Genomic DNA, 18,459 nt, shown 5'->3' with positions numbered 1-18,459 from the left:
TGCTAGCATAAAGACAGGCCACTATAACATTAGCTTTGAAATCAGCTGTAAATTGCCCTGAAACATCTTGCATGGACCTTGCCAAGTGCACCACAAAGCCTAGCCTGGTTGCTCCTCTAAACAGAAGCTCAAGGTACTGTGCAGGACCGTTGATAATGTCACAAGCACACTCAGCAGGGAATTACTTCTCATCAGCCCCCCGTTTACGTCCATTTCTCCACCTGCTTCTGTCTGTTGGCCAGCCAGTCCATTAACAGTGTAACATCTGTGTTCATATTCCTTTTCAGTATTTTTTCCTTCTATGTTTTTGAAAAGGGAAGGGGGGGAAGGTCAGTGAATTTCCTGTCAGTGATTTTTCAAGTTTTATAATAACTGTAAAGAGCAGGAACCAGTCATTAAGGACTAAAAATACAATGTCTGGAAATGTGAAGTTCTGTAGGGTGTACACATTACATTACTGTTATTTAACTTTTATCCAAAGTGACATAAAGTTGATTAGGCTAAGCAGGGGCCAATCCCCCCTGGAGAAATTCATCCACTATTAGCTGCACCGTAGAACATCGTCTGCAAACAATTCTTCACTCAGACGGCAAGTACAATACTGCAGGTGAGACTCAGGTAACTGAGCTAGCTGTGTGTTGGGAGCAGACATGGGTGCCAGACTGTGATGATTGATGTTTAGGTACAGACAACAACACCCATATGAAACCCAAGCATTACCCCTCTGTATCATTAACGTTCATGACGTATCTCGCTTGTGTTTGCCCTCCTGAAAATGATCAATACTTGATTAGCATCAAAACCAATTAAATTGGTATATGTGAGTTTTTAAATTACCTTGTTACACTTGAACTAAAATAATTTTAAGGTCCAATTAAAGTCCCCATTAATAAGCCATTGAATGTACTAACATGTCTGCCCTTAAGATGCATTAAAAAAGAAGCTGATTAGGACAAAGGTTACTGCTAATTACAAAGTAAAAGACATTCAAATGAATGGTTAAGTCTGCATAAAGAGATAATGCAATAAGCAGATATGCACAGAAATATAACAAACATACAGTTCAGAAGACCACACAAATGAACTTTACGGGCCTGAATTCTAAGACCTTTAGCACATGCAGAACCTTTTAGCAAACACAAAACTAATGAGAGCCAATGCTAGATGCAGAACAAATACCATGACAAATCATTTGTCATGTCATTGGCTTTTGCACATGCTAGAGGGCTAAGTAAATCAGGCTCAGATAAAACATAAAAATAATCCTAATTAAACAAAACATAGAATTTATTAAGTAATAAATAAAAAAATGATTCCAATACTTTAAGCTGTTAAAAACACAGCCAAATACCAGTCTTCTGTAAAAGGGTTCGTAAGTTTAGAGGACATAACACTGAATGCATGCTCTGTCACCCATAGCACACAGATTACAGAGGGTGCACAGAGAACTGGCAAGAAATCTGCAGAATGAAGTCCCTGAACAAGGGTGTATGATCGAAATAGATCACACAGATAACTAGGGCCCTGGCTTTTTAAAAGCAAGTAAAATCACTTTTTAATGAATGTGACATGCAGCTAAGAGCCAGGACAATTTACACAGAATGGGAACTGACCCAGTTAGGATCATTAGGCAAATTATTTGTGAAGAAACGCCATGGTACAGTACAGCAAAGTCCAGATGAGACTAAATAAAAGGTAAAAGAATCTCAGAGAGGATAGTGCTCATATCGACTATACCGAATTTCTGTGTATAACGACTACCAGGAAAAAGTCCTTGATCAGACTGTTAGGCATTTAGTGTGTGGATGGGCCACACAGTCTGTGCAGGTGCTCACTGTGGCTGGCTGTCTTGCAGGGCACCACAAAATTGGTTCTAGCATCAGCCAGAGATGGGATGGTTTCAGCTGCCCAGGACGGCAGCGTCCAGAATGCATCCAGAATTACAGAAACATCACGTCAGGTACAATATGCCATTTTAGAGTCAGCAAAAATGACCTCAGGATTGGTACTTTTAGGCTAATGGTTGTGGGTTTGACTCCCAGCTGGAGCACCCTTATTTTACCCTTAACTAAAAGGTAAAAGGTGCTGAAAAATAATCTAAATGTAATAACAATTTCCATTATTTTCATGACATTATTTTATTATTTTCTATTATCAAAAATAATTTAACATAAGAAAATTAGAGTACATACAGTAATTAATGTCATGTGGACACGCAATCAGACATGGAGGCGGCAGAGGTGTAGTGCTTTTAGTGTTAACATTTGTGTTCCATCAGAACAGCAGCTCAGAATACACTCTGGGGACAGACTGTAGATGATGAAGAGCACAGGACCAAGCATGGATACCTGAGGGACACCTAGCGAGACTGGAGCCCATATAAAATAGCGGCTTTAAAATCTACCAAAAATGCAGGGGAGCTGGTTTATTGTTAAGAACATGAGTCTTTGGTTTATGTAGCCCATGTCTTGATCACGCTAAGAACACCTCTAGAAGGGACTATATGCATGTACACATAACGTTATATGAGAAGCAACCCTAAAACTGAACATACATTATTATTATGACATACAGAAAGGTGCAAAGAATACCAGAGATCAGTTTGCTGTTCTTCACCAACTGACCATACAGGTGACGTCAATGAGTTAAAGTGAGGGTCATATTAAATACCTGCAACACAAGAGACTCCCTCCATGGGTGCTGGAGCATTCGGAGCCCCTTAAATGCAAAAAAGTAAGCCCACTTCCAGACCCTTCCAGGGCCCCGTGTGGTGCTTGTGTAATAAAACATTTGAGTCAATCCGGGGACTCTTCTGGACAGTGAGGCCCCGGAAGGCCAAGTGAGCCACAGCGGAGGTGCAGATCGTAAAGAATAACAGCAGCGGGATGAAGGGTGCTTACGGGAACGCTCTGGCTAATGGAGGGTTCCTGAGACACAGTTTACTCAGCCTGCTGGTATTATAGGATTTTGCTGCAGTTCCTCTTAGAGCTTTAGGTTGTATATAAGTTTTTTATGACGAATGGAGGGAAAACATTTAAGCTAATTAATTTTGTTCAGTGAAATTCCTATGGTGGGTTAATAATATGAAATGTGAAAATAATAAAAAATACAAACAGGACAACTAAAAGTGAAAAGAGAGGCTAAACTGTTCTTTTCATTATTGTAATTTGTGCATCGAAACACCGTAAATTATGAATAATGCTATGAATTGTCTGTGGAAGCAGTATAAGGTATGAGGAAACCCTTTTACATTCCTTCCTTCAGTACTGATTTTAAGGTTGTCATCTTAATATAAAATATGGCCATCTTACTGCTACAAGAGATTTGCGATGAGAAATATAAATAAAACTTCACAGAGATGCAAGTGATCCAGGCACGTCATATCCTACTAGCTTTGTGTGATAGTAAGTAACCTTTGGTCTAAGTTCCAGACCCAGCAGGATGAAATACAACTAATTTCATGTGTGGAAAGTGCAGAATTTAGAAGTATAAATAATTGTATTAAAATGGTGCAGTTCTGTATTTGTAAAGTGCCCTAAAGTAGCACTGTGCCCCTCTCTGCCTCCCAACGTTCTCACAAAGGTACCGTTACAACTTTTTTCCAAGTGAATTAGCACATTTCTGAAGGGAACAATCTGGCTCAGCCTGCCCAGTTCTATATCCCCGTGGTCTCTTCGACATCTTTGATGACTTGTATTTACGGGTAACTGATGGCTCCTGATTGCTACCATGTTAAAATAATAGGAAGGGACCAACCTCACAACCAACCACAGGTCCCTAAGACCCAAACTAAAGATACAAAGGAAAATATTATTCTTCATTTTCTATTTTTTCAAATCCTGTGATGCTTACAACTTAGTTCACAGCAATTGCCAATAAAACTATTTGTATTCTGAACCCAAATTCTCAGTTGAATAAAGGTGGTTTAATAATATCAATATAACATTTATTTGCTCAGTTCTCTTAATGGGAAAATATAGCCAATACAGTACGGATGCAATGCGCACAAGAAGGGAAGATTTATTTCAGAAGCCTTCCACAAGAGCACAAGCCTGCCACAAGATAAGTCCGTGCTTACCGTAAATCCTTGCAGTACACCTGCATGACAACAAACATCTATTACTGCATTACAACAGTCCCTGGTGGTTAAAAATCCCTGAATGAGGAGATAAATCCAGCTCCACCTCTTCAGTTCATATACATAACAGTCCCCAGAAACCCCAGATGTACCTCTGCTGATAGAGCAAAGCTGCAGCATGATTATGCATGCTAATATCCATCTATGTTCATAACAGGGTGTCACATTTTCATGACTCTTCCACATTTTTACATCCCAGGGAAATGTACACCTCCCACTGGAACAACAGGGATTCCTGAACGAACTGAAGTGACCTTTAACACTGGAAGATATTTATATTAAGAACTAACTACCCATTTTGAAACTAGTAGATATACTATTTATGCTGTTTTTAAAATGATTAAAGTAGTACAATAAAACAGCTGATTGACACAGCGGTACTTAAGTAATTTAAAGGTAAACAACATACCAAGTGCATGCTCATATTTACAGTCAAACAATTATTGTAAGGCAAGATTCAGGAACACTGGCAGAAAATATTTAGAAAATAATTAATTAAATGAACCAATATCTCTCGTGAGGCAGTTGGAAGTGACTGAAATAACCTTAGTGACAGTACCTGATGTTTTAAAAAAAATCAGTGCTGCTGCTAGTAAAAAATATAAGTAGGCAAAATGCAAAGATATGCTGCTTTTAATTGCTTTTGTCCATCGCGGAAAGAGAGTGTGTTTTTTTTTATTAGTTATCCTCCAAAACAATCGGGGGAAAAGAAACGAGGAATTAAAGTGACCTGCAACAAACACCCAGCCTTATGGGAGAAAGATGTACTGGAACCTCCTATTTGATGTTCCCATTCTATCCCAGCAATAGTCAAGCTCATTGATCAATAGACCAGAGGCCATGCAGGGCAACAGTTCGCTCTAGCATCATGTGGCCAGGATGACAGCGTCTCATCGCGTGCAAGCAAATGAACAAAAAAACCGATTACCTGAAATCAAGGTACTAAGGTACCAAGGGTCAGAAATCCTACCTGATAGCACCATCGACCCAGCAGGTAGAAGCACAGGGGGTCATCGGCCTTCAGGGAGATAGCTTTATCTATATGCTCCTAAGAGATAGAAAAGGAGAATTGGACAGTTTATTGGCACAATCAACAGAATAGAGTTAATCAATCATAATATTTAGACTGACAGAGTAATGACGGGCTTGTGTGCTGTTGCATATGAAGGTCAAATAAAAAATACAAGGCAAATTAATTTTGAATACAATGTAGCACTGGCCTGAAGTTAATGAAGCTAATGACTTAATCTAGGCTGTGAAATTCCCACGTTTTGAACATTTATTGAATCATATTTTACATTCCCACATTCCTACATACTATAACCAGCTGAATGTGCCATAGATTAATGTGCCCTTTGAACACCATTACATTTAAATTTACATTTTAGTCATTTAGCAGACGCTTTTAATCCAAAGCGATTTACAAGTGCATAAGTTTCTCAACAAGTCAAAAGCAACAAATCCATAAATAGCAAAGCACATTACTACTACAATAGTAGATTCAAATTACAAACATGGAAAATCTATGTAGTGGAACCAAAGTATTTTATATTGACTCATACTAGACAAAAATTAAACAAGATAATCAAGACTGTATTTCTGGATAATGTTTTAAGAATACTCCAATGTAACAATAAATAAATAGAATAGCAGATTATTTGCAACTAATAGCTGTGGAGGCAACTAGAAGTGTTTAGATCACTGCTTTGCAGTGTGTCTGTTTATCCACAATTTTAGAGCACAAGCTGCTGAAAATGCATCTGAAAGTAGTGATGGCTCAGATTCGGACATCCAGGTGTGTGGCGCTTACCTTGAAGATGTGGCTGCTTTTCAGTTTACCATGTATGCCCTCGTAGTGAGAAGTCAGACCAGTGAGAACAGCAAACCTGTGGAGAAGAGACTTCAAGTGAAACAATCAAGCCACTTTTTGATTCACAACCTGGCAGGGCAGCAATGTGTTGCTTTTTTACATTATGACCACAAAACGACCGAGATAACGGAAACATCCATGCTTTCTGGACAACCCGTTTGTTTTTGGGTTGAGCCTGGAACTGCTGCTGTCATAACATAGCACATCTCCATATGGGTGTATAGCCCCTTAGCAAAGAGATAGCAGAGGTGTGGCTGGGGGTTCTACTGTTACATCTTTTCAAAACCTACTTAAAAAAGCTGTTATCATGTTGCTTTTACTGTAAATGTTCCAGTCAATTCCAGTCTCAACTGGAATGTTGGCTACATATTGCAGATTAATGTGAGAGAAACACAAACTGACGCACAGGCTGTGATTTGGCCTCTTTGGGGTGCATGTCTTCTCAAACACATCAGGCACTGACATGTATGCTTTGTGGCTAACATCTGACAAAGTAACTTTGCACCAAACTGAATAGTTCTTGCTTTTTTGGCATTTGGCAGATGTGACATTTGGCAGATATGTCAGGTGGAGAATGTCTATGTTCTTGGTTCCACAACTAAACAGGTACTGAGCACATTAAGCACTGACTGTCGAACTAGGGGATTTCCATACTATACCGTACATTCTAAATTTCTGGCATGCACTCCATCTATCATAAGAATTCCTAAAAACCTATGGTTTAAGGCCATTTTTGAGCACAATGAGAGGAACCAGAGAAAAAACATTCCAGTCTAAATATTTCCCTGGTTTTGTGGTTGAGACGTTTAAATTCACTTCACAAAATGGCCAGCTCTAAAGCCTGATCAGAGTACTATGTTAAATGAACCAACCATCTTATTTACCAGATAACATGCTTCAAGAGCACTCACTGCCCTCCAATTACCTGACCAGACACAAAGATTATGAACCTCTGAACAGCTAGTAGTGAATTGTTGCCTTGCCTAAAATATAATTTCTGGTCCATAAAAATATTGCCTGTCTTTCACAGGAAAATATACATGACTAAAACCATTTCAGATGCTAGGAATGACAGATTAATTAAGATAAATGACCAGGCTCCAAAATGCAAAATTGCGATTTTCCATTGATTAGGTTAGTGGATATTCATTGTAAAATATAAAGGGTACTGATATTTTGGGAAACAAAAATAATTAATCCATTTATACTGAGAAAGCTTATATGCCCAGAGAGGGGGCCTGAAACCACACTGGCCAAGTGTGGAAACCATTTAGGAGGAATTTATGACAAAACAATTTTACAATATTTCCACTCACACATATAACAGTGAACAGTGTTCCTCTGTGTCACTGTTCTTTCTCAGGTATGTGCACAGGCTGTGATATCTGTGCAAAATCTGGGAGTACTATTACCTCCATCACTCCAATACAGGGAAGGCTGGGCTACACCCTTCAGACTTACTATTTCACCTACTACTTACTACTAAGAGCACAGCCCGTCACACAAGCACCTGAGATAAACAAACGCTATTTGCAGTGTTGTTTTCCAAGGCTTCTCTAGAGACAGAATGAAAACATAAACCACAAGCGCAAAAAAGTTTAGTTGTGGCTTCCAACTCAATGGCCAAATGCCATTTAGAGGAAAGAGACTAAGCTATCTCAAGGTATTATTCTTGAGTCACGTACAAAAATGCTAAAATGGCATGTTAAAGACACCAGATGAAGGAAGTGGGAACGAGCGTGCTTTTCACTGCAGAGACACGGCAGTTCTGGTCTAGTGTGAGCTCCAGTGAGTGCGTGACCCTAGTCAAACTGCAGGATTCCAGATGGCCGCAGTTTAGTAACAATAACTTCCCTACACGGTGGTGGCAACAGTGGGGGGTGAGGTGGGAGGGGGGGGGGGGGCTCAAGCGTGCCCCTCCAACATAAAGTCCACCGCACAAGTGAGCGTAGTGAAGACCGGAGTCAGGGTGTCTGCTTCAATTCTCAGAGCTGGGATCGCATAGCAGCACAGAACCCATTAGAGAGAGGCCTGCACTTTGGCTGACTCCCCAACAGAATAGGCCTCTTTCCCCTTTTAGCTCCCCCCCTCCCCTCCTGTCCTCCCACTCCTGTTGGAGGTAAGATATATAGGCCTCGGCAGCCCACCACCTCCAAGGTAGCGTTTCTCCATGCTGCCAATAAAAATAAATCCAGCCCCCTTTCTCTTTTCCCCGACCAAAGCCGTTCTGCATCACAGAAGTCCTGAGAGCTGCCAGAGACCACTGCCAACAGCTACACTGTTTTTTATAGGGTTCTTTCCTCCCCCTCTTTCAAAAAGGAGATTACTTTACTCAAATAAATTAACGCGGAAAGCGTGCAGCCAGTTTCGGGGGGCAAAGTGCTCACACCGAGATGCTTTAAGCCCACACCACGGTTGCAGACCGCTTGTTTATTGTTCGTTCTCTGGACGCTGGGAAATTAAACGAGGGGGGGGAAACGACAAGGTATCTGCCGCAGGTCTGAAAGCATCGAGCGCAAGTTCAAGGAAGTGCTTTAAAAAAACAGTGCTGCCAAAACATCCCTTAGATTTGATGGCGCTGAGAAGCAGCCCTAAAGCTCTGGCACGTTCCAGCACGGAGATCTGGCCACACGTTCAGTGTGCTACGTGACTCTGGGAGGAGGGGAGACGGCTGTGGCCAAGCGCAAAATGCTGAGGTTCACTTGAACCGGGAATGCCGGGCAGGCGTCAAGGAATGGTTACAGAGGGAAAGAGTGACGTAGCATGTAGCATCAGGCTTCAAGCGCTGTCAAGGTCTGCTTCTTCCACAGTCATGTCATCTCCACGCCCGCAGCTCACATGTTCCTGCAGGCATGATGGGATGGATGGGTAGGTAGCATCTGAAACCGGCTATGAGCGACCAGATATTTCACAAGTAGTAATGCAGTGCGTTACTTTGCCATGATAGAGCCATCACAAAAACTAAAACTAAAGCGTCAACTAAAGCGAAACGGACAGAACTAATATTTGTACCATATCAACATCAGTTCCAGTTAAGCAGTTGGACAGAATCGGCCTCAGTCTGGAGCCCATTTGGATAATTCCCTCTTGTCAAGATCCTCCTGCTCTCCATCACGTATTATTCTCGAGTCCAAGATCCATTACATCTAGGTATTCTGTGTTTTTGTAAAATCTAACTGCAATAAGACACTTCACCCAAACTATTCATACAGTGAATGTATTCAGACCACTTCACCTTCAGCACACTTTATTTTTTACTTTGAGTCTTCTTGGGTAAGTCTCTACAAGCTTTGCACACCAGCATTTGGGAAGTTTATTCCATTCTTCCTCAAGCTCCGCCAGATTGGATGGGAAGAGTCTGTGAACAGCCATCTTCAGGTATTTCCACAAAAGTTATTTCGGGGTTAAGTCTGAGCTTTGGCTGGGCCACTCAAGGACAGTCAGAGACTTGTCCCGAAGCCACTCCAGCATTGCCTTGGCAGTATGCTTCAGGTCATTGTTGTGCTGAAAGTCGAGGTTGCATGTACTCTTCTGGTTTGCGTGGTTTTCTTCTAGGACCTCTCTGTATTTGGCTGCATTCATCCTTCCCTCAATTCTGACCAGTGTCCCTTTCACAGCATGCTTTATGGTAGAGATGCTTTTTCCTCATGCTTTCTCCAAGCTGGCTTTCATATGCCTTTTTCTCAAGAGCGGCTTCCATCTAGACACTCAAGCATAAAGATCTGATTGATGGAGTGCAACTTAGATGGTCGTCCATATGGCAGGTTCTTCCATCTCTGGGTTGTTGATCACCTCCTTGACCAAGGCCCTTCTTGCCCGGTTAGTCAGTTTGGCCAGACAGCTAACTCAAGGAAGAGTCCTGGTGGTTACAAACTTCTTCCATTTCACAATTATTGAGCTTCATTTTGAGGTCAGGTCCTGGGAACACTCAAAGCTTGAGAAATGGTTTTGTACCCTTGCGCTGATCTACGCTTTGCCACAATGTTACAGAGAGTTCCTTGGACTTCATGGCTTGGTTTTTGTCCTAACAATGTGAATTGTGGAACCTTATATACACAGGTTTATGCCTTTCTAAATCAATCAATCCAATCAATTGGATTGGCCACAGCAGAACTCCAAGGATAATTAAAGCAAACAGGATGCACCTGACCACAATTTGGAGTGCCACAACAAAGAGTCTGAATACTTATGTAAATGAGAGATTTCAGTTTTAGATTTTTAATAAATTCGCAGAAATTTCTAAGAAAATGTTTTCACTTCATAATGATGGGTTAGCTGGGTGTAGGTTGACAGTGTAAATGGTAAATCTACAACACAATAATGTGTGCAGAAAGTGAAGGGGTCTGAATACTTTCTGAAGCCACTGTAGGTCATTTCAGGTGTCTATGACAGTTCCACCATTAATGACTTGTTGTCCTACTCTACTTGGTTAGAAATCCACTGACTCATCCACCCTTCCACAATGCGTCAACTAAATAACAACATGCTTCAAAACCAAAAGGTTGCTGTGCACAACAATTGGAGGGGGGGAGGTGGAGTCTAGACATCCTTCAACCTTTCATTGAAAGCCTTTTTTCTTAAAAGTCAAGAGCTTTTATTTTACTTCAGTGTTGGGCCCTGTAACAATTTAAATGTACTTTGATTTTCCCCCTTGCACAATGAACTTTTTCAAATTTGTTTATTTGTTAGGGACAATACATGTCGACATTGATACAGTTTCAGAACATGAAGCAGATGCGTTATACATGGGTTTCTAGCCAAAGCTAATTTGCAACCTCTGTCCCTGGTTTGGCTTTGAAATAATGTATAAAAATATATAAGTAAGTAGGTTGTTTTAAAGACCTTGCCTCTAAGAGCCTGATATAGTGGGTTTAGGCCAGAGGGTGACGTATATTAACCGCACAGTAGTGTGTATGTATGTGTGCATGTGTGTGTGTGTGTGTGTGTGTGTGTGCGTACTCACCCACTCCACGTGTTAGTCTGCTCACAGCCCTGTGTGCATGATTACAGTGCATGCTCAGCAGAGTGCACTGCTGTGGGTGCGTGCAGTATACGTGTGTTCTTGCAAGCATGCAGGCACGCATGGCTTTGTATTTGTACTTTTTTTTAAACATGCAGCTGCACAGTAAAACCTGCATGCATGTCATCACGTGCACCACTGTGCGCATAAGCTTATGTGACGGGCCGGGCTCTTAGTTTTGGGGTGCTCAACACGCGTGCCTGCAAACTACATTTCCCCACATGGGACAATAAAGATGGACTGATTGATTGACTCTGCACACAACTTCCAAACTTGCAGCGTCTTCGTTATCAGGGTGTGCTACTCAGGAAGCGCAGCCCATAGCATGGAGCGTGCAGCTCTGGCCCTCTCGTGGGCTGCAACAGCTGAGGAAACGCACCGCGAGATGAGAGGCAGAAGAACAGCGCTTCCAAACACGCAAGCTTCCAATCTGACGGTACGCATTTGGTCCGCCGTCCACTGCTATTGACGTCACGCCTCTCCCACTGGAGACTCTACAGCCAAAATCCATTATTAACCTAAGAAAATTATTAACTACTAGTCGACTGCCAGATGACAAACACATTAGAAGGGGCTGCCAGTCAATGAAATCCCTCCGCATATTTCTTGGCCCAAGTTATCAGACCAACAGATTAATGAGGTTACTTTAAAAAACAAAGCAGGTTTTATCCTGACAACTCGGCACAATACTATTTTTATGTAGCCAGTGATATTGTGCAATATATTTTCTGTGAGGCCTACATTGTCAAAATAACCACTGTGTCATATTACATATTGTTTAGCCTATAATTTATTAAATAATACCGGAAAGTGTGGTTAGCACTATCCCCTGTTATCATCCCAGCTCCTGGCCTGTCACTTACAGGGTATCCTCAGAAAACCCATACAAATAAGAACATATCAAAGCTATGCATGTGGAAGTTACAGTGCAGTAACCTTGCTAAATTGAATAGTCTCTCTATTATGCAGCTGGTCCCGTTTTAATCCTACTGAATTACTATTGTTGTGGGCATACTATGGCATCGTTTAAGTTCCCGAAGCCATAAGAATTCCTGGAATATTTAATGACCAGGAGTTGACAGAGATTAAATTATGTAATATTCTTCAATATTGAAAAATAATTCAATCAACAATAGCTGATAAAGGCTTTTTTTAAGCTTTCCTTAAATGATCACTGTCATGCAGGTGATTGTTTGTTTCTCAACAAAAAAAACAAAACCCAAATGTCAGCACAAAAACCAATGTCAGCAAAACGTAAATAATAGTGGCTAAGCAACATGGAGTGTTTCCGCTACAGTACCATATGGATTCCACCCCCTCTTGTGTCGGTATGCAGTTCTTCACTGGCTGGTTTATGACAAGTCATTTAGCATCTGAGCGCACCTGGATGCACTGACATTTGCACTCTGTGGAACTCTCTCATGGAATCAGCAATGATCAGCATCAAGCACAGAATACCACTACTCTCTCTGTCCATGACCTGGAGCCACTGTGAAGTTCAAAACAACCACATGGACGATATACGACAAGGGGGGCAGGCAGAGAGGGGGCCTGTTACCGATACAGCACATGAACACTCGACAATCTAGCGACTGGTTAGCTACTTCTTTGTCCGACGTGAATGAATCCAAACCAGCTGTTACTTCAGCATGTTCAAGATGTCGATGACATTTCTTTCCAAAATGTCCAATTAGAAGTGAAGTTTGTATGCACACAATGTGTGGAAAAAGTAGTCAATGGGAGGCCTCCTGATTCTACTATAGAAAATGAAGTTATCCAAACCTCCCTCCCCCATCTCATCTCACCTCCCAATGCACCCAGCACAAGTGTACGCACATCCACATATGAGCATGCCTGCATGCATGCATTCACATACATGAATACGCGCCAGCACCCACACACGTGTGCACACACACACCTCTTATCCTTCTGCTCCATATACCACAGCTCATCCAACTTTTTTCATTTCAAACTGTAGAACGTGCTCCCAATAAGCAAGCCCTGACCACTTGACTGCATCGTGCAGACATCAGCCCCCATTTTCACCAACGCCATGGCAACAGGGAATAGCAATGTTTCATGACCTCTGTCCACTGCTCCCATAGACGCAGTTTGAGGAGCCTGCCTACGGTTCTTAAACCGATGTCACATGAAGTTACAATATTATTTTACTCATTTCATTACTCACATTACTGAAGAAAAAAACAAAAAACAAAACTGGAACTGAAACTGGAACAGAACAGAACAGAACAGAAAGGAACAAATAAAAAATGAACAAAGGGAATTTTAAACCCACAAAAGTCACTGAATGTGAATAATGTTTGATATCTAAAGAGGTTTAATGGCTTTACTGGAATTGCAATAATATGGCCAAGTGTCCAGCAGTTTAACCAAGAATAACAAGAAATACGGACAGGAAGCATGTTTATTTGTTAAAACGAACATAAATAAATAAAAACTAAAGCTATTCCCAGCAAATCTTTTTTCCACTTATCACAGAAGTATGAGCTGGTGCTTCTAATACAGCCCAAATTAGCGGCCATAAGATAATACCTGTGATAATAAGCAGAAAGCACCATCATCACTGGGTAACGTGTGAAAGGACTTTCCTGTGACCCTGACAACATCATAATCCCATGGTGTGGTAATGGGGGCATTAAGCTCCTGATGTTTTGCCTGTAGATCTTGTTCAAAAGCATGACCCCAGGAAGGGCAATGATGTCACCGACTCACGGTTGCTTAAGCGCTCAAAGTGCAGCCAGCTGTAGGCTCTCGCCAGATAGGGGAACTGGTGACTTTGACGGGACACCTCTCTCCCGGCTGACAGTTGCTTCCGCCTACTGCCTCATAGAGAATGTCCAGAGAGACGTTAAACCCTCACCTTCCCAGACACATCGCTGCTTCCATCCAAAGTGTCAAAGGTATGACACGCAGCCTCATCAGAATGAAAATGAGAGACGAATAAAGAAAGCAAAAATATCTGGTTTCCCAATCTCTGCACACGGTGCCAGTGCAAATCATCGTACGCGATCTTATTAATCGCTGGCATACTCAAGGCACATCGACTCAGTTCTGCTAATGTTCACGTGGACACAGTCCAGCCACTTGGATCTGCTGGTGACAACAGGCATCCCAAGACAATTACTTCAAAATTATCCTGAGTATAAATTTTTTCCCCCCCGTAGGAAACGTAATGCACTTGGACAGCTGTGTCTTTTGCGTGTAAAGGATGCCATTCCTGAAAATATTCATTAATTTCATGTGGCATGAATTTCCCAGCAAGAAACAGATTTCTTGCAGATGACTCTGGGGCTATAAGACTACTACTCTTGCTGCATAAGAGCTCATCAAGCATGCTGTATGCAATGCATGGCACTTGGCTTTGCATGCCTCTACTGGCTCTTTAATCCACAGAGACACGACTACAATAAATAGAGCAAGATAGCAAACAAGCCAAGTTCTATAGGAGAGCTAGTTGTATGAAGACAGCACAATTTCACAGGAAGTTGATCGTGGTCCTGGGTCATGATCACTGGCACAGTATGTCTAAAGGGAAGGTAAAGTCACCACAGAAATAAATATATTGGTATCAAAAAAAAAAAAAGGGAAAAGGACTGATACAACCAACAAGCTATGGACTTTCTGAAGAATCGTGTGCTACGGCCAGCTAAAAAAATACTAAAATTAGAATGTGCTGCCAGAGAAAGAATTTGGGAAATTCAATATTTATTTCCATGGCACATAAAAACAAAGAATTTTGGAGTGAATTAGGACATTGGCAGATGCCCAGGCTGGTAATGCAAGAATCCTTAGAATCCAGAGTCCAGACACTCCTGTTGGGGAGCTGGCATCTGACCAAAAATGGCCACTGCGAAATCGCAGGGGCTTTGGCTGGCTCAGTGTGGGGATTCAGCACGAGACTGCGATACCCTCAGCTGAAACGCAAACCTCACTCTCCAGCTCTAAGACAATGAACGCACAGGAGTAAGGGATCACTTATGAGAGGGAGAGCTTTGGTTGAGCCTCCAGGTCGGGGGAATGGACAGACCCTGCACAGGGTTAACCCTGCTGGGTGGTTGTTTGTACAACTGAGGAGGAAAGCGATAACTCTCTACAATCCAATTTTCTGGACAATTTTCCTGGTGGACCGTAAAACACTCTGGCAGGAGGAACAAGGGGCAGCCGAGAGTGGGGGGGGTGCAAAGGGAGGGTGGTGGGGGCGGTCAAACACGAAAATCATTTGCGCACATATTCCTGAACGACCAGTCACTACCCCTCCACCACCCCCCCCCCTCTGATGACCCATCCGAAGGTCTCTGTTTCCCATAAGATTCGTGAAGGGGGGCGAGACACGCATGATAACAATCACAACACGCCCCCGGGGAGCCTTGCGGCACACCGCCAAACCAAGCGGCCCAGGGTGTGGGGGACCAACCCCCCAGCCGCTAACCTCGGAGATGCCACCGCCGCGATTTATAAAGGGGAGGGGCGGGGGCGCTATTTACATTGAGGAGGTGGGAGAGCGAGGGGTGCTGTTGTTACAGGACCCTAAAAACGGCACGCCGAGGAATACGGAGGAAAGGAACGTTCCCCGAGGCCCGACCCTGATTCTCCGGTTACCGCGCCGATGCCGAAGCACCTGCATTGCCTGGCGCGCAGCTCTTCCGTGGTCACTCCTCCCCACCCCCCCCCGCCCCCGCCCTGCGAGCTGACCTCCCTGGTGCTCCGCGGTGGAGACCGCTGCCAAGTCACACAGCTTGAGTAACACGGAGGTCTGGGAGCCCGGGGGGGATGAGGCGAGCGCTACGTGACCATGAGCAGGTCACTGCCGTGACGAGGAGCGAGGGGGAAGGGGGCCCGCCGGTCTCTAGAGCCAGGCTGAGGCACTGCTGCGACAGGGATTCACGTGGGAGGGTAAGAGAACAGGCAGACTGAACAGGCCGCATCCAGCCCTTCTCATTTATGGGATTCTGATGATCCTTCGTATTTTTTTTTGAGCAAATGGGGCCAAGGTTCTCTCTAAAAAGAACTAGCACAGTAAAGGCAAACAGGGATTTGAATCTGCAGTTCTCATTGTAGACCTCTAATGACTTTACGCATCCACTGCGACTCCATCAGGACACCTTCCAGTGTGGGAGCCACGGATAGCAGTTCTTTATGAACACATTCCAGAAAACAGATCCAAAATGGAGGACTGCACCCTCCAACCACTCCTGCCAAATATACGATTGGTCTGGCTACATTTTACAGGGTCACCAAGAATCAACCTACAAAAAAGCAAGGCGAACGCACCTCTATGCAAATGCTATGTGACAACTGCCATTCATGCTACCACAGAAACAGGGCCACATCAAGCCAGCTCCGCCAACAAGTCTGAGAACCCTAGAGTGGCAGACAAGCTAGCCCACACAAACAACAGCTAGAACTGCATTTCAATTTGACAGAAGTGATATCGCAAGACCCTTCGGGTTGAAAGCAAGTGAAAAGCAACACTCATGCTGACGCCGTGGTGGAATGTAATTACTGCTGAAGCTCTGATGCATGGAGACAGGGCCAAAAGACCCTTCGCACCGCATAACTGCACGGCTTCTATAAACGAGCCTCCCTCGTGTGCGAGAGGCTGAACTTGATGTGGTTGGAGATAGAGGAGAGAGGGGAGAGGAGGGGAGGATGGAGAGGGATGAGAAATGCACTTCTACTCCTCCGCTGCCAGCCACCCGGCTTTAGCTCATAAAATGTGATCTGATTACGAATTAGATAAGTGTTTGTGAGGTGCAGGAAATGTCCATCTCTCTCAACCAAGGCACTTGAGAATGTGACCTAATGACCTAACTGGCATGCATCAAGTTGGCAAAAAAGAATTGAATAAATTAGTTGGAAATAAGTGGAAAAAAAGTCCCAGCTAAGATCTCAACTAAACATTGTGCATTATATTTTTGAGAGGATATACCTTAGGTGAACATACCAACTATTTTGATTTGTTTGTATTAAATTAGGTGAAATCAGGTTAATCAGAATTAAATTATGCTTGGACGGCAAAGTCAGCAGGTTCATGCTGATCAAGCTGTTTCAATAGCGTGTTTAATTAAGGATAAACCTCCACTACAAATATACTCCTGCCTCGATCTCAAACAGACGATAAATCCACTGGCATTATACCAATGCACAACCCGGACAATATTTATTTTAGTAACAGCACTGATTACTGTGCAACCACAGCACAGCTCTCTTTAAATGAAAAGGAAAACAGGATACTAATGAGAGGCCCAGTGATGCAAGTGAATTCCTCTCCACGGTACCACGCAGACCTAGCTGTAGTGCTTAGGCTAGCCATAAAGAGGCAGCTACACAACAATGGTGCATACTGCTACTGTACATAATCAGAGCTAAGAGCTAGCAGAAGAACACACAAGTGGAGGCCCTGGTATATGCTAGACCAGGGAGCAGAACTGCTGGTGTACCACCACCCCTTTACCGGGGAGTCTGGTATGAACACAATTTGGCAATCAGAAGCAAAAAAAAACAAAAAACATGTGGAGATGTTCACAGGCTTTTACAGCATATTCTTGACACAAGGGTTCGGGGTAACCACCCAAGAAGGCCCTTGCTGGTAAGGTCTGGGAAGGGCATTCGTTTGGCACAGTGAAATAGGCTGTGGATCTGCGATGGACAGAAGGTTATAGGGTCAGATCCCAAGTGAGAGGCAGATGAAGCCTGGAGATCAGTTACTGTATATTTACCCAGAAGACCCAATCCAAACTAAGCTGGAAGTCACTGGTTTTTTAGTTTTGAAAAACATAAGCAAAATGTATACATTTGGATTTTAAGAAGATCTCTATGGTCAGAACACTGTTATGAAATGTGTTCATAATAATCGGATTCGGAATATTGCAACAATGTACCAGCACCTTGCATTCTTTACTTTATTTTATAAAGTTTATACAGTCTGTTTTCTTCCTGGCACTTGTGAACCAAGCAAGTTGTCAAATTATTCACAATCTTGCCAGGTCTGGTTGCAGCAGAGGAATAAATGGAAATGCTTTCTGAAGTGTGTTGTGTGGAAACTTGTAAACATGGATGTAGTATCTCCGGGCTCCTCTGTGGATCGGCTCAATGTTGCCTGTGATAGGGACTTCGTATTCAATTGGCTTGCAAAAAATATTTTGTCTAACTTGTTCGAAATCGTATTTGGCGAGAAAGAAATGAAAGAGGATGGGTTGGATAGGAGTGGATACTCATACAATCGTTTACTACAAGGGCATGTTGGAGGCATTTCGCTTCATCCCATCCAAGGCATTTTATTTTCAGCAGGCCTTCCAGCGAGTTTAGTGGGGGAGGAAAAGACTCACAGAATAGCACCGCAGCTGTTTCTCTTACTGTTCATAGAAATCTGTGCTCGGGGGGGGGAAATACTTGGAAAAAACAATCGTA

The 18,459-nt window shown here is 42.9% G+C and overlaps 1 protein-coding gene across 1 annotated transcript in view; it reads right to left on the bottom strand.

The window, feature by feature from the left end:
• Window positions 1-18,459, bottom strand: part of LOC133121849 (regulator of microtubule dynamics protein 3-like) — a 37,305-nt gene that overhangs the window by 8,689 nt on the left and 10,157 nt on the right. Inside the window, exons 7-8 of the mRNA XM_061231360.1 lie at window positions 5,949-6,024; window positions 5,109-5,186 (exon numbers count right to left, since the gene is read on the bottom strand). Of these exons, the coding sequence (XP_061087344.1) occupies window positions 5,109-5,186; window positions 5,949-6,024 (154 nt within the window). The remainder of the gene's footprint in view (window positions 1-5,108; window positions 5,187-5,948; window positions 6,025-18,459) is intronic.

This window comes from Conger conger, chromosome 1 (genome assembly GCF_963514075.1).
Source record: "Conger conger chromosome 1, fConCon1.1, whole genome shotgun sequence".
In the NCBI taxonomy this organism is placed as follows: domain Eukaryota; kingdom Metazoa; phylum Chordata; class Actinopteri; order Anguilliformes; family Congridae; genus Conger; species Conger conger.
This window is presented reverse-complemented; position numbering and strand designations above follow the sequence as displayed.